Here is a 13,892-nt window from a genome sequence, read left to right on the forward strand (position 1 = left end):
GTGGGAAACGCCCCTTCCAGCTTTCCTGCAGCCCCTCGTGCCCCCCTGAGGTCTGCAGTCTGATCTGGGTGCCTTTAAAGAAACTTGCACAGTTGTTTTGTTATGCAGATTACTCTAAATATTAGAGGTTATTTCAAAAAAAGATCAGCCTTCTGATTCCTTTTCCAGGATATGACTTCGACAGAACTGAATTCGATGGTTTTGAGGGAATCAGTACAAAACCGTTTGGCTTTTGCTTTGTGTTGGTTTACTCTACAGAGCAGAAAATGCCAAGATTTCCTGCAGAGTCAGAGCGATGCTTACTGTGTAAAAATACAGGATGCTACCTTTTCCCCCTGACAACGCCACGTTTAGTTGGTCAGAAAATGATCGTTTAAACTGGGGAAGATAAAGCCCGGCAGCCTTACTGGAGTTTTGCCCTGGGACGCGACGGGAGGATCTCCCTGAGCACCCACGTCTTCATGGCTGCTTCATTTTGGCTGCGATGGCTGACTTTGCACTGTCTGCACCAAGGCTGGGCCCCATGGAGCTCTGGGGAGATCCCTTGAATGTCTCCGGGGCAAGCCTCTGAAACACCAGCAAGCAACCTCTTAAAATACTGCTTTCATGTGGACCGGTTCATATTATTCAGATGATTTTTCTTTCTTTAACTTTCAAATACTAGAATTTAACAAAAGGTAATTTTCCCAAAGTGCATTCCTTAGAGACTTTTGAGCTTCCTGGAGGCCTGGAGAGGGGGAGGGGAGGGGAGGGATGGGGATGGGGGAGGGCCCATCGGGCTGCCCCAGAGCAGCTCTGCTTCCCATCGTGCTACTTACTGGAGTTGCAAGTGGGAGTTATTTTGTAACTTCTTCTGTGAAAAACATTCCAAACCCATAAAAATGGAAAGAGTAACTAATGAACGTCTATACACCCACCATCTAGCCCTAGCAGTTGTTAGCATTATGATATATCTGCCTTCTCCTCTCTTTTGTAAACCACCTCTAAAATATTTCATCACACATCTCCAAAAACTAAGGAAGTCACCTGTGTTACAGACCTAACGAAAGTAATAGTAATTCTCAAATATGGTCTAATACCCAGTCTGTATTAAAGCTGACTTTGTATGGAGTCTTGAGCTGGGACAGGTTTGAACTTGTGTGCTGTTCGTGGAATACTTTGTCATTGTATTAGACAACTTCTGTGGTGAACCTTTAGGGCCCAGTGAATACACACGGGTTACTATTTAGCCATTTCTAACATAGCTTCCTAAACTCTTATTTCCTCCTTTTGAGTTTATTAAACCAAACAGTGTCACTGCGAGTGACTAGGTATCTTTGCACTGACATCTCATTCATTTATTTAGCAATTATTAATTTATAATAATACCTACTATATACTGGCCATTTGCTGTGTGCTCAACATTGCACCTTGCATGCATTACTTTAAATCTCACAAAAATACTGTAATATAGTTCTCATTACCATCATTTACATTTTATTTTTTTAAATTTATTATTATTTTTTGTGGTACGCGGGCCTCTCACTGCTGTGGCCTCTCCCGCTGCGGAGCACAGGCTCCGGACGCGCAGGCGCAGCGGCCATGGCTCACGGGCGCAGCCGCTCCGCGGCACGTGGGATCCTCCCGGACCGGGGCACGGACCCGCGTCCCCTGCAGCGGCAGGCGGACTCTCAACCACTGCGCCACCAGGGAGGTCCCATCATTTACATTTTTAAAATGAAGAAATGGACTGGGAAACTGAGAGGTTGCGACACTTGCTCCCAGTCACACAGCTGATCCCAGGGAGTGGCAGAACCGAGTTTGGATCTCGGGTAGCATGACCTCGGAGCTCACGGTCTGGACCACCTCTCATGGTGCCGCTCCCTGCTTGGCCCTGCGCTGGTGTCAGGACTCAGTGGTACTTGGTGGGTCTGCCTTCACAGAGTAGGATGCCGCACACACGAGTGACCAGTTAAAGAAGCGGTAATAGAAGCATGTCCAGGCATGAGCTGGGATAGGGCCAAGGCTGGGCATGGGGACTGTGCCTGACCCGGTCACAGGGCGAAGGGGGTCAGGAAGGGTCTCTTAGAAAGGCCACACCTGAGAAGGTGGACGGCGGGTGGGACCCGCATACCTGAGGGTTCCAAGGTGGGAGTGAACGCACATCCAGCTGGGGTGCGGGGCAGGTGCACAGCCCTTGGCTGGGGGCCCAGGGACCCCAGCAGTGCAGGGGTTCAGGGCCTTAGAAGCCCCCTCGGGGGAGTTCGGGCCTCATCTTCGGGGTGTGCGAAGCCTCTGAAGGGTTGAAGCCTCAAAGAGGTCGCCCAGCTCTGCATTTGGGAAGATGATCTTGGTTTGAGATGAAGGGGAGCGTGTGGATTCAAGTGTGAATTGGAGGTCCAGCCCACAGGATGATGGGGTTACCCCTGGGTGTGGGTGAAAGGGCTGGGGGTTGCTCTAAAGGCTAGTTGGGCCCACACCCACCTGGGTTTCCCTGGGGAGACCCGGCCACCCTTGGCCAGGGCAGGTCATCGCTTCCCTCCGTGCTCTGCTGCTGTCCTCTGTGTGGTTACGTGTTTCTTTCTGACGCCTGGGTCCCTCGAAGCCAAGACTGTTGCTTAGTTATCCGAGCCCTTAGGCCTCATGAGTGGCCTGGCGCCCAGTAGCTCTCAGAGATTGTGATGAAACCCTCGTTAACTCGCCCCACGACCGTGCCCTGGGGCTTCCACTGTGGGAGCTGTCACGGGAGGGCGTGCGGGACAATGATGGACTGTGGTCCCACGTGGGTTCTTACAGATCTGACAGCTTCGTCACAGGGCTTTTCCTTCTGGTGTGTGTCCTGGATCCCAGCCCTGCAGGGCTTGTTCTGAAAGGAGTTACTGTCAGCAGGTGGAGTTAACCGGCTCCTTGGAGCTGTTTCACAAGGTCACCAGGGATGCTGCAGGAAGTGACTTTTCTGCCTTCTGTTAGGTCCAAGACTCAGTTCCCAGGTCCTCTCTTACAGAAGTGATTTATTTGTTGAAACCTTTACCCACAGATTAAATGTATTCCAAATCCAGTGAGTGTAAGTAGTCTTGAGAAAGTCAACTCTTTTCATTTGTGCTGTGCAGGCATGAAAACAAAGAATCAAAAAGGAAGAATCTCTCTGAGGTGTGGCAGTGCCCTTCCATATATGCATTTAGACCTGGTGCTTTATTTATTTATGCCCTCACGTGTTGGCGTCTTAAAGTTTAGCTACATATTTTATTTTCAAAAAGTTTATAAAGTCTCTTCAACCCCTCCCCCATCTCCATGGTAATGCATTTTATGTTATGAATGCAGATTTATATTTTCTGTAATAAACATTTTACTTTTTCCTGTTATAATTGTTATCATAAAATGATATAGGCAATATATATAAATATTTATGTAATACGAAATTACCTAAATTTTTCAAAAAGAAACTTATTTCCAAAATTATGGAAGGCATTTTACAAAAGTAGCTTCAAACTGTTTGTCACATCCCTATGAGACACACACACACACACACACACACACACACACACACAGAGGGAGAGATGCATTGGAAATCTATTTTAAAACCCTAATCCGCAAGCCATTTTTATGCCTAAACAATTAAATTACAGGCTTGTCTGGCAAGTTCCCAATTACAGCCTTGGAAAAAGCTTGTAATATAATAACAAGAAAACTGTGGTTCATTATGGGCAAGATACGATTCAAATGGGGCTGTGCTCTATGTGTGTATATACATGGGTCGTATGCCAGCTGAAACACACGTGTGGATTTTCTCTCCCCTCTACTTCCTAATATTTGTGTTGCCAGAAGACTTTCTTTAATCGCTCTGGTCTGAGTAAAACACTAGCGTTTACTTACACGTTTTGTAAGGCTAGTTATCTTTAGGTTAACGTGTTTCAGGAGAAGTTGGAACACCAAGTCTCACTCGACGTGCGTCTGCCTGTGAGAATAAAATGGGGACAGCCCGGTACCGGAATGTGTTTGGCTCAAACCAGGTAGTGTGACACTTCATCACGGGGCAGTGTTTGGATGACCACCTCTCGCCACCAGAGACCCCAGTCAATGTTGACAAACCGTCTGAGACCCTCCTGGGCTTTTTTTTTTTTTTTTTAAAGGATAGCAGAGTCAGTGCTTTGGGTTATGGGGCTAGTAAGGTTCCCCTAAGTCTTCTAACTGGGGCGGCTGCCCTGCTGCATTTTCACATTGGAAGTTCTGAGGACACCATCCTTGTTCTTTTGGGGAAAAGGATTTTTGTCTGCAGCTGAAAAGAATGATCACGAAGATCTGTTGATCTGGCCACTGACTAAGGAAAGCCAGTTGTGGGGAATTCCTTTTTGACTGTTTCTCTAAAGGTTTGCAAGAAACTTTGCCAGTCGACTGTGGGCTTCAGGAAGGGGGCCACTTAGTGGCCTCTTTCAAGTGGAGCCGGTTGTGTTGATGTTATGATTTCCTTAAGATAATGGTGTTTTGAGTTTAAGTGGTCATTACCCTTATGGTATTGTTCCATTTTCCCCCTCCAAATATTTTTAAGTTCTTTAAAAAGACAGAGGATGACAGCAGGGCTCAGTGTTGAAAGATGGGGGTGGGCAGAGGAGTGGGGGAAAAAAAGAGAAAGAAGAGCTGGTTGTGCTGATTCGTGGGCACCCTGAAGGCCGTTGCTTGAGAATTTTCCTGTAAATTGCAGGGCTCTGCTGCCTTTGTGAACTTTTAAGCAAGTTTTGCAGGAAGCCCGAATAAGAAATGAAAAGTATATTCTCTAGTGTTTGGGTTTCTTGAGGGGAAGTGTCTAGGCTTTGGCTGGGGGTTTGGGGGTGTTGGGGAATCCGAAATTTTACACATCAAGGCTGTCATGAGGATATGGGATGTGGATTTCTCTGGTAGCAAAGATGGCAGCGCTAAGCCTTTTTAAATGTGCAGAAGAGACTGAGGTCCCCCATGGGAAGAAGGGGGGCTGTGCTCACATCTGATTCTCTTTGCACTTTGCTCTGGGCTCGTTCAGCCAGGCTGCTACCTGGTAGTAGAAGCGAGGCCCCGTTGGGCAGGTGTTTTATTGTCCGTGGACTGTTCGCTCTGCACTGTGACTGGGGGTCTGCGTGGCACTTGGAGGAGGTGCCTTGCAAGGGGTTTTGGTGTCACACGGCTTCCTCATGTCCTTTCCTGACTCTCGGCACCTGACAGGTGAGGGCAGGCCTGGGTGTGAAGGACACCTTCTGAAATTCACACGCTGGCAGAAGGGGGATGGGACTCCCGGGCTGGGCTCTGCGCCACACCTGGACGGCACGCAGGTGGGGTCTCTGTGCGGATCCCCAGCGCAGCTTCTTGGCTTCCAGAGCCCTTAACTTTCTACGGCTCCCAGCAGCACACCACATGGCAGGGAGAGTAGCAGAGAAGGAAGGGAAACCCTCACAGAGTGCGTGCGGTTTTGGTGATTTGAACAACTCTTCTCTCTTGACAATTTCATTTTATTTCCAGGAGCAATTTGTAGGTTGCCTTTTATGAACCTTAGCTAGCTGAGCATTCATACTCCCGGAATCTTGTCTTCCTGGCGGGGTTTCGGATGTTTAATTCCCGTGAACTGGAGAAGTTCTGACATTTAGCATCCTTTATGAACCAAGTTAGTGGTCCAGTGAAGTCTGTCACATTACTTAAGAGACACCAATTTCTGGTGTTGTTTTTTCCTCTGTAAATGTATTCTAGACGGTTCTTTAAACTCGGAAGATTTTTGTACCCAGGTGAGGTCACTAAGTTAAATGTAAATAGTATGTTTCATTTATATTTTTATATATCAACTTCAACATTTGGGGGACTGAAATAAGCCCTGGGATGGCCCGGGATGCATGCAAATCATTTGTCTTATAAAATCATCATGAATAATATGCAGGTCGTCTAAGACCAAAACAGCTTGAAAAAACAAATTAGCTTAAATTGTCATGAAGAAGTCTTCTTGTTCACCTCATTTGTTTATCCAAGTTTAGGGGAGATTTTGTTTATTTATTTTATTGGGAGTTTCCCGTCTCACTTCTCTCTCCCTCTCTCCTGGGGTGTGGGAGTGGCTCTGGACCCGTCGGTGTAAAGAGTAAGGACTATCTGTGAGCAGCTGTGCTTCCTGCTGCTTTCCAGAATTTGTTGCTCAGACTGAGTTGGTTTCTTTAGGTGCCTGGGAAACTTGCTAGCATGAGGCTTTCTTGAAAGAAGTTTGAGAATACATCATCTAAATGAGATTTCTGCCTCTGGCGTGGGCCTCTGAGAGGAGGCATTTGGAGAACAGGAGTTGTGTTGTTTTTTCAGAAGGCGTCTGTCCCTCGTGGTGAGTGGAGGAATAGAGTGTCATCTATTGGAACCCCTGGGGATGTTTGGGTGACACCCTCCCGCCCCCTGCCTTCCACCGTCAGCATTCTTCTCTGAGTCTGCTCCGGGGAAAACATGGCAGGTCGGACCACCCAGAGCAAACAACGCGTTGCTGCCTGGCCTCCTCTCTGAATAAACGATGTGCATTGTACACTGTCTGCTTGACAACCAGAAACACATAGCTTCTTCACATTTTGTTGCTTTTCAAACATGAGTTCTTAGTGTGCATGAGGTTGAAACTGTGTAAAAAATGTGGCTTCCTTTCTACATGTTATAGCTTTTTTAAAAAAGAACATCTGTCCATCTGGGTGCCTCTCTGTGCAAGTCTGGAGCCCCCAGGAGGGAGACCCTCAGAATCATTAACTCAGTTACTTCTGTTTAGAGATAAGAAGGATAAACAGACTGGGCCCCAGGGGCCTGTGTGCGCGGCTGTTCTCCCCAATGCCCCACCCCTGCTTGCTTTTTTTAAAAAAAAATTTTCACTGAAGTATAGTTGAATTACAGTGTTGTGTTAATCACTGCTGTACAGCAAAGTGACTCAGTTATACATAAATATACCCGTCAAAATACAGTTCAGAAAGACACTCTACCTCTCACATCCCTTCTGGACTGTTTTCTTTATTCTCCGTATCGCTGAGTCAGATGGAAAGTCCTGAGATAGCTGCTTGTCAGTGTGTACTGTCTTGGGCCTGTTTGGCGTTTACAGGCATCTGGGCTGGCTTCCCTGCAGCCCAGATCGTGGCCCTACCCGTGCCCGGCACAGCGCTGGGCAACCCCGTCCACTTCCCCTTCGCCTGTGCACAGGTGAGGGAGGCGCCCAGGCGTCTGGAGGAGCAGCCCCGGCCCCTCATTCTCCAGGGGGTGGATAAGCATGAGAGCAACAGTGACCCCACAGTGTGACCCCTGCTCCTGCTGGGCTCAGACCCCGCCTCCCATGTGAGGACCTGCCGGGGTCGGGAGGGTGTCTGCACTGGGGTGGGACTCGGCCCTGCGGCCAGTGCAGGAGAGAAGGGACAGGACCAGGTCGGGAAGGGCACGGTGAGGCCAGCCGAGGGGTTCGGGCGTTATCTAAGAGGCAGCGAAGACCGAATGTTGTGGTGGCAACGGCCCGGTGGTCACACACCCCTGGGAGTGGTGTCCGTCGGGGCGGCCAGCGTGGGCCGCCAGGTGCTGGAGCCGCAGCTCAGGCCCAGATCTGGAAGGACCGCAGGGTTCTGCTCCTGTCCTTCGTTGCCTCTCTTTCACTAAATCATCTGTGCATCACCAAGATACAAAGATGCATTTGTAAAGCGCCTTTTCCGGCTGTGAACGCCCTCCTCGCAGCTCACGTGTCCTGCACGTGCCCTCGCGTTTTGCCATCCTCCGCCTGGCCTGGGTCTCTGTCCTTCATTCTCAGACGCGCTCCTGTCCCGTCGCCCGTGTTCCGCACACTCCCACGAAGTCGCTCACCACAGTCTTTCCTTAAACACTGGATATCTTTGATAAAAAATTATTCTAGTGTGCAGTCATTTACAATGATTTATTTTAATGATTTAGCACACAATTATTATCAGTCATTAATTGTCTAATTACTGATTTTTTAAAGGGAAGCAGCTGCTCGTACGTCTGTTTAAACTTTCGTGGGTGCTTCCTTCCTTTAATTTGGACGGGATTGGTTTTCTGAAGGAGGAGCGTGCAGATCGCGGTCCGAGGATGTTACCGGGCCCCTATTTATGCGGGGAAACCTGGTTCCTAAGATCTCCGTGTCTTTTCTGTTCCAGGTGCTTGCTGCCCTCTGCCATGCTCTCCAGGTAAGACATGCCCCTCCGCGGGGCAGGAGGACTTCTGCAGCCGGCAAGTGGGAGGCTCGCCTGAACATGGAGAGATAAGACGCAGGCCCACGTGACCGAGCGCTGTGCCCCGCCCCCCCCGGCCGGGCGAGCCCTCGTCGTCGAGATGGACCGCCCCCGAGAGGCCGAGACGGAGCTGAGAAGGGGCCCCAGCCCATCCAGGGCCAGCAGGAGCCCCGAGGCGGACGGCGACAAGGCGCTGAGCCACAGCTGCTGCATCTGCGGCAAGAGCTTCCCCTTCCAGAGCTCCTTGTCCCAGCACATGCGCAAGCATACAGGCGAGAAGCCCTACAAGTGTCCCTACTGCGACCACCGGGCTTCCCAGAAGGGCAACCTGAAGATCCACATCCGCGGCCACCGCACGGGGACTCTGATCCAGGGCCACGAGCCCGAGGCGGGCGAGACGCGCGTGTCCGAGGGCCTGGACGGCTGCGCCAGCCCCACGAAGAGCACCTCGGCCTGCAACAGGATCCTGAACGGCGCCACCCAGATGGACAGCGGCAAGATCCTGCTGAGGAGCAGCAAGAAGGAGGCGGAGGGGGCGGCGTGCGCGGCGGAGGAGGCCAAGGCGGCGGGGGCGGGGCAGTGCTCCTTCTGCAAGAGCAAGTTCGAGCGCAGGAAGGACCTGGAGCAGCACGTGCACCAGGCGCACAAGCCCTTCAAGTGCCGGCTGTGCAGCTACGTGACCCTGCGGGAGGAGTCCCTGCTCAGCCACATTGAGAAGGACCACATCACGGCCCAGGGGCCCCGCGGCGACGCCTTCGCAGAGAATGGCAAGCCTGAGCTGCCCCCCGGCGAGTTCCCCTGCGAGGTGTGCGGCCAGGCCTTCAGCCAGACCTGGTTCCTGAAGGCACACATGAAGAAGCACAGGGGCTCCTTCGACCATGGCTGCCACATCTGCGGCCGGAGATTCAAGGAGCCGTGGTTCCTGAAAAACCACATGAAGGCGCACGGCCCGAAGGCGGGAAGCAAGAACAGGCCCCGCGGCGAGCTGGACCCCATCGCCACCATCAACAACGTGGTGCAGGAGGAGGGGATTGTGGCCGGCCTGAGCCTCTACGAAGTCTGCACCAAGTGCGGGAACCTGTTTACGAACCTGGACAGCTTGAACGCGCACAACGCCATCCACCGCCGGGTGGAGGCCGGCCGGCCGCGGGCCCCGGTCGGGGAGGGCCCGGCGCCCGGCCCCGCCGACTCCCAGCAGCTCTTCCTTCAGTGCCTGAACCTGCGTCCGGCGGCCGGCGCGCCCGCCCGCGGGCAGGCCGGGCGGCGCGTGGCCGAGCTGGACCCGGTCAACAGCTACCAGGCCTGGCAGCTGGCCACGCGGGGCAGGGTGGCCGAGCCGGCCGAGTACCTCAAGTACGCGGCGTGGGACGAGGCGCTGGCTGGGGACGTGGCCTTCGACAAGGAGCGGCGCGAGTTCATCCTGGTGAGCCAGGAGAAGCGCAAGCGCGAGCCCGAGCCCGGCGCGCAGGGGCCCCCGCGCAAGAGGGCGGGAGCGCCCGGGGACCCCGCGCCCGGGCCCCCGGACCCCCGGCCGGCCGCGCGCCCCAGCCGCCGCGCCGCCGCCCCCGCCGGCCACGGCAAGTCGTCGGAGTGCTTCGAGTGCGGCAAGATCTTCCGCACGTACCACCAGATGGTGTTGCACTCGCGGGTGCACCGCCGCGCGCGCCGCGACCGTGACCGCGACGGCCCCGGGGACCGCGCGCACCGCGCCAGCTGCGGCTCGCTCAGCGAGGGCGACTCGGCCTCGCAGCCCAGCAGCCCCGGCTCGGCCTGCGCCGCCGCCGACTCCCCGGGCTCCGGCCTGGCCGACGAGGCCGCCTACGAGAGCGGAGAGGAGGGGGCGGCCCACCCTGCACCAGGTGAGCGCGTGCGCCTAGGTGGTCCAGGCGCGGGTAAGGTGGGCTCGGGCGGTCCCGTCCCGGTAGCCCTGTGCCTGGGTCACCTTTGCCCAGGTATCCCACGTCCGGCTGGCTTGGGCTCAGGTAGCCCTGTGTTTGGGTCGCCCCATAGCTACGTGGCCCAGGTCCAGGAAGCCCTTGCCCGGGTAGCTCACGCTCAGGTGGTCCAGGCTCAGGGAGCTCTGTGCCCGATGGCCCTGAGCCGGGGAAGTCCAGGCCCAGTAGACCGCTGCCCGGTGGCCCAGGCCAGGTAGTCCTGGTTCGCCCATCAGCCATGCCCAGGTAGTTGAGGCTGAGGTAGCCCTGTCCCCGGGTGACCCAGGTCCAGCTAACCCTTGCCCAGGATCTCATGGTCAGGGAATCCGGGCTCAATTAGCCCTGCCGCCAGGTGACCCGGCTCCCTGGTTTCCCAGGCCCACATAGGCTTGGTGCTCAGGTAGCCTCCTACTTAGGTGGCCCTACAGCCAGATAACCCTGTGCTTGATGCCTTTTCCCAGGCGTCCCAGGCTCTGGTAGACTTGTACTCAGGAAGTCTGCGCCCAGTGTCAGTTCCACTTGAGGCTCCCGTTTGATGACTGCCCATAGTGTTTGCATAAATTCGCACCTTTGGCTATGTAGGTGATGGTCTCTCTGGGGCATCAGACATTTCTGAGCAAAGAACAGGTGATGGATCCCCTCCAAGATGTGCCCTTCTCTTCTTGCCGTCAGCTGGGCACACATGCTTTCCTTGCCCCTCTCCTTGCACCAGACAGCCGAGTGAAAGAGGAACTTCGGATTGTGTGCAGTTATAATTAATCTTCTCAGATTCAAGTAACCCTATGGGTTCAGAGATGGCTAATTGGAACCAGATTACGTTCCACACTGCAGCTATGTAAATATTTAAAGATGCTTGGCCAACTTTATTTTCATCATTTTCCTATTTTTTAAAAGAAAATTTTAAACATTTTGATATTTTCTTCATAATTTTTTGTTTTGGGTAATTCTTTTAAGTGTAAGGTGATGTTTCAGTTACAGACTTGTAACTTTCTCTGCCTAGCCAGGAATGGTTTTCTCTTCTCCCTGAAAATTGGTTAATGGATGTTGCTTTTCCTGAAAGGTCAGAGGCGATGGCGATCCAGGTGCTTCAGCTGGGCTTTTTATATTCTGTAGTGAGGAAGACTGCCCCTGTGCATGTCTTAAAAAACCCCACAAACATATGTCATCTTTCTCTTATTAAAGAGTTAGCCAATTGTCCTGAACGGAGTTTAATTATTACAGGTCTATACAACCTTTTGTGTGAGCATGTGATACACTTAAGTATATGTGGAGTCAGTAAAAGTGTAGAAAAAAGTTTTCTTTGCTCCTAAAAGGGCAATCGATCTATGCTGAATCTGCACATGTGTGTATGTAGGTAAATGAAAATAACACGTTTTTAAAAATAATTATTTAATTTATTTTTGGCTGCGTTGGGTCTTCGCTGCTGCTCACGGGCTTTCCCTAGTCGTGGCTCGCGGGCTGTGGCGCGCAGGCTCAGTAGCTGTGGCGCACGGGCTTAGTTGCTCTGCGGCGTGTGGCTCTTCCTGGATCAGGGCTTGAATCTGTGTCCCCTGCGTTGGCAGGTGGATTCTTAACCACTGCGCCACCCTTTTTTTATTAATTTATTTATTTTTTGGCTCCGTTGGGTCTTCGCTGCTGCTCACGGGCTTTCTCTAGTTGCGGCAAGCGGGGGCTCGTATCTTGCATTTCGTTTCTTAGTCGTTAACCTGTGGGAAAGGAGCAGTACAATATACCGTTCTCTGCAAATGCAGCGCTAGTTCTGTGAGCTTTTTTGGGTTCTTCTGGCAGCTTGTCACGTAAGATGTGGGGAACCCAATTGTGACCCCCTGGGTGGCATTTTGGAAGATTAATTTTTGTTTTTCCTTTTAAAAAATGTTGACAACTATGGATTTTACTGGTCACATTCCAGTTGTACTATGGCTACTTTTTGGAGCACATTGGATGAAATATTAAAGCTGCCAATGATTGTTTTCCTACTTTGAGGACAAATATTTTTAATATTTGGAAAAGCTGTCCTTGCCCGCATCTATTATGATGGCAGGTAAATGGTTAGTAATAAGCTAATTCAGTAGTGCTTCTAACGTCACTGTGTGGGAAAGGTCAAATTACGTTCACTGTAAGTTGGCATTTACTCTTTCTGTTCCTTCTCAGGTTCATTAAATTTTAGAGATTATCATTTACTTTTTAATGAGATTATATCTCTTTTCTCTGTATTAATCAACTTCTTGAGAAATGTGAGATCTCAGGTGATTCCATAACAAGATTATATATGGTGTGGGTGTAACGAGTTGACAACAGAATATCGTAGCTTATTGAGAGACTAGAAAAAGAAATTTATGGCATGACAGTGGCATAAAATGTTGAAGAACATTGTAGGTCTGCACGGGTCACTTTTTGTAGCCCCAAAGGACAGTAGCTTTCCTCCTAAAAACACAAACTTTATATCGTGGCAGGCCTTTAGTGCTCTAGCTGGCATTAAATCGCTGCTTCATGGATGCCCCGTAAGGAGAGGGATGTGTTATATGGATTTAATACTCACAGAGCAGTCTCGTTAGCAGGGATTGGCGAGGCCTTGGAAGCAGTTACTTTGCAAGAGCAAATGGGTACGTTGAATCCTCTGTTTTGATCTGCAGTGAGCCTTGCTCTCGTTAAAAAATGCATTCAGCTTTGGAAAATACTTGCCTTTCTTGTCACTAAAAGATGATTTAGATCTTTAAACAGTGACATGACTCTAATAAATTCTCAGAACCTTGGTGGGATGACCGGTTAAAATGACGAGAGGAAACATGTAGAAATTGAGGGACGGAAGAGCATACTCATTCTCAGAGGAATGAGTCCCGCTACTTCTAGTAGCAAAGTTGACATTAGAGTTCAGATCGTTGTGCCCCTTCCAGTAAATCCCCCATTGTGCCATAATTTCCCCACAGATTTTTTGACGTCCAGGCGTGGGTTTGAATGCCGCTCCTGGATCTAGAGACCATTTGCATTATCAGGTTAATTGAAAGAAACTTGCTTTTTTCATGAAATAGTCTTTGTCGAGTGTTGCGTCTACTCCTTTGGAAAGCTCTGATCGTCCCATTACCTTTATTTTCACATAAGACCGGCTCCCAGCAGCCCTCATTACAGACTTAAAATAGTCTAAGAGCAAAGTTGTGAATAAAATTCAGTAATTTACAATGTGTTACGGAGCTAGATTTCAATCTTTATTGAGAAAGTGACGTGGCACTGATAGAAAGGACCTTTTGGAGTTCACAAAAATTAATCCTTTTAATTAAGAGGAGCACTGAAAGGGCATTTAGTTGAAATTTAGAAAAATTAACATTTTCAAACACAAAGCAGGGTCATGGTGCTCAGAATTTATTACTGAAGACAGGTCAACGGGCCAAAGCGCAATTCTGCTTATAAAGCGTTAGGATGACTTAGGAGTGGTAGGAGCCTGCTGACTGTGTCTCAGAGGACTCTCTGCATCAAGTCCCTGTACTATAAGACGTGGTGCCCTTGGGAGAAGCCCTGCTTGGTGCTGGGGGCCTTGCCTTGACGCAGAACCCATTCCTACTGTTTATCTGCATATATGCTGTTTCGGCTAAAAGTTAGGTAACTACCCCGGGTATTTTTTTAATTGAAGTATAATTGCTTTACAATGTTATATTAGTTTTAGGTGTACGACACAGTGATTCAGTGTTTTTATAGATTATACTTCATTTAAAGTTGTTACAGAATAATGGCTCTGTTTCCCTGTGTTGTACAGTATATCCTTGGTTTTGACTATTTTTTTTTATTC

The 13,892-nt window shown here is 50.6% G+C and overlaps 1 protein-coding gene across 1 annotated transcript in view; it reads left to right on the forward strand.

Moving 5' to 3' along the window:
- Positions 1 to 10,329, forward strand: part of ZNF516 (zinc finger protein 516) — a gene marked incomplete at its 3' end in the record, with an annotated part of 29,044 nt that extends 18,715 nt beyond the window's left edge. The window contains exons 2-3 of the mRNA XM_082853059.1: positions 8,103 to 10,069; positions 10,160 to 10,329. Coding sequence (XP_082709185.1) covers positions 8,278 to 10,069; positions 10,160 to 10,329 — 1,962 coding nt within the window. The 5' untranslated portion in view covers positions 8,103 to 8,277. The remainder of the gene's footprint in view (positions 1 to 8,102; positions 10,070 to 10,159) is intronic.
- Positions 10,330 to 13,892: the final 3,563 nt, after the last annotated feature.

This window comes from Leucopleurus acutus, assembly GCF_964270905.1.
Source record: "Leucopleurus acutus genome assembly, chromosome: 13".
Taxonomy (NCBI): domain Eukaryota; kingdom Metazoa; phylum Chordata; class Mammalia; order Artiodactyla; family Delphinidae; genus Leucopleurus; species Leucopleurus acutus.